The sequence below is a fragment of the Camelina sativa genome, chromosome 6, assembly GCF_000633955.1.
Source record: "Camelina sativa cultivar DH55 chromosome 6, Cs, whole genome shotgun sequence".
In the NCBI taxonomy this organism is placed as follows: Eukaryota; Viridiplantae; Streptophyta; class Magnoliopsida; order Brassicales; family Brassicaceae; genus Camelina; species Camelina sativa.
In genome coordinates, this window is record NC_025690.1 from 7,589,198 (window position 1) to 7,589,600 (window position 403).

A 403-nucleotide genomic window follows, 5' to 3' on the forward strand; every position below is an offset into this window, starting at 1 on the left:
GATCTACAACAAAAACTAGACATAATTTCAAGTAATAAACTGAAACAATAACAATAAAGACATTCTAAAAGTGAAATACTAACTCGTGTACTTGTTTTTGAATGCAATCTTCCCCCTCCAAATTTTCATGCCAAGGAAGACGTTCATTAGCACGTTTCCGTAATTCTTCTCGCTCAAAAGCCATCAATCTAAGTGAACCATCACACTGTCCAGGAAAATGTGGAATATAAGCTCACCAACAAACACTATGTTAATGGAAATTTACGATCTAAACATCATTTCCAAAATCAAACATATCATCTATATGTATCCTGGTAGAAGGGAATGGCTAATCTTGTGAAGGAAAAGAGTTTTATTTTGAAACTGAACATGGAATCTACCTTCCTGGCTTCAGGTGCCCATA

The 403-nt window shown here is 35.0% G+C and overlaps 1 protein-coding gene across 1 annotated transcript in view; it reads right to left on the reverse strand.

The window, feature by feature from the left end:
- LOC104698784 (WD repeat-containing protein 11-like) overlaps positions 1–403 on the reverse strand; it is a 9,175-nt gene that overhangs the window by 3,074 nt on the left and 5,698 nt on the right. Inside the window, exon 13 of the mRNA XM_010414178.2 lies at positions 92–205. Coding sequence (XP_010412480.1) covers positions 92–205 — 114 coding nt within the window. The remainder of the gene's footprint in view (positions 1–91; positions 206–403) is intronic.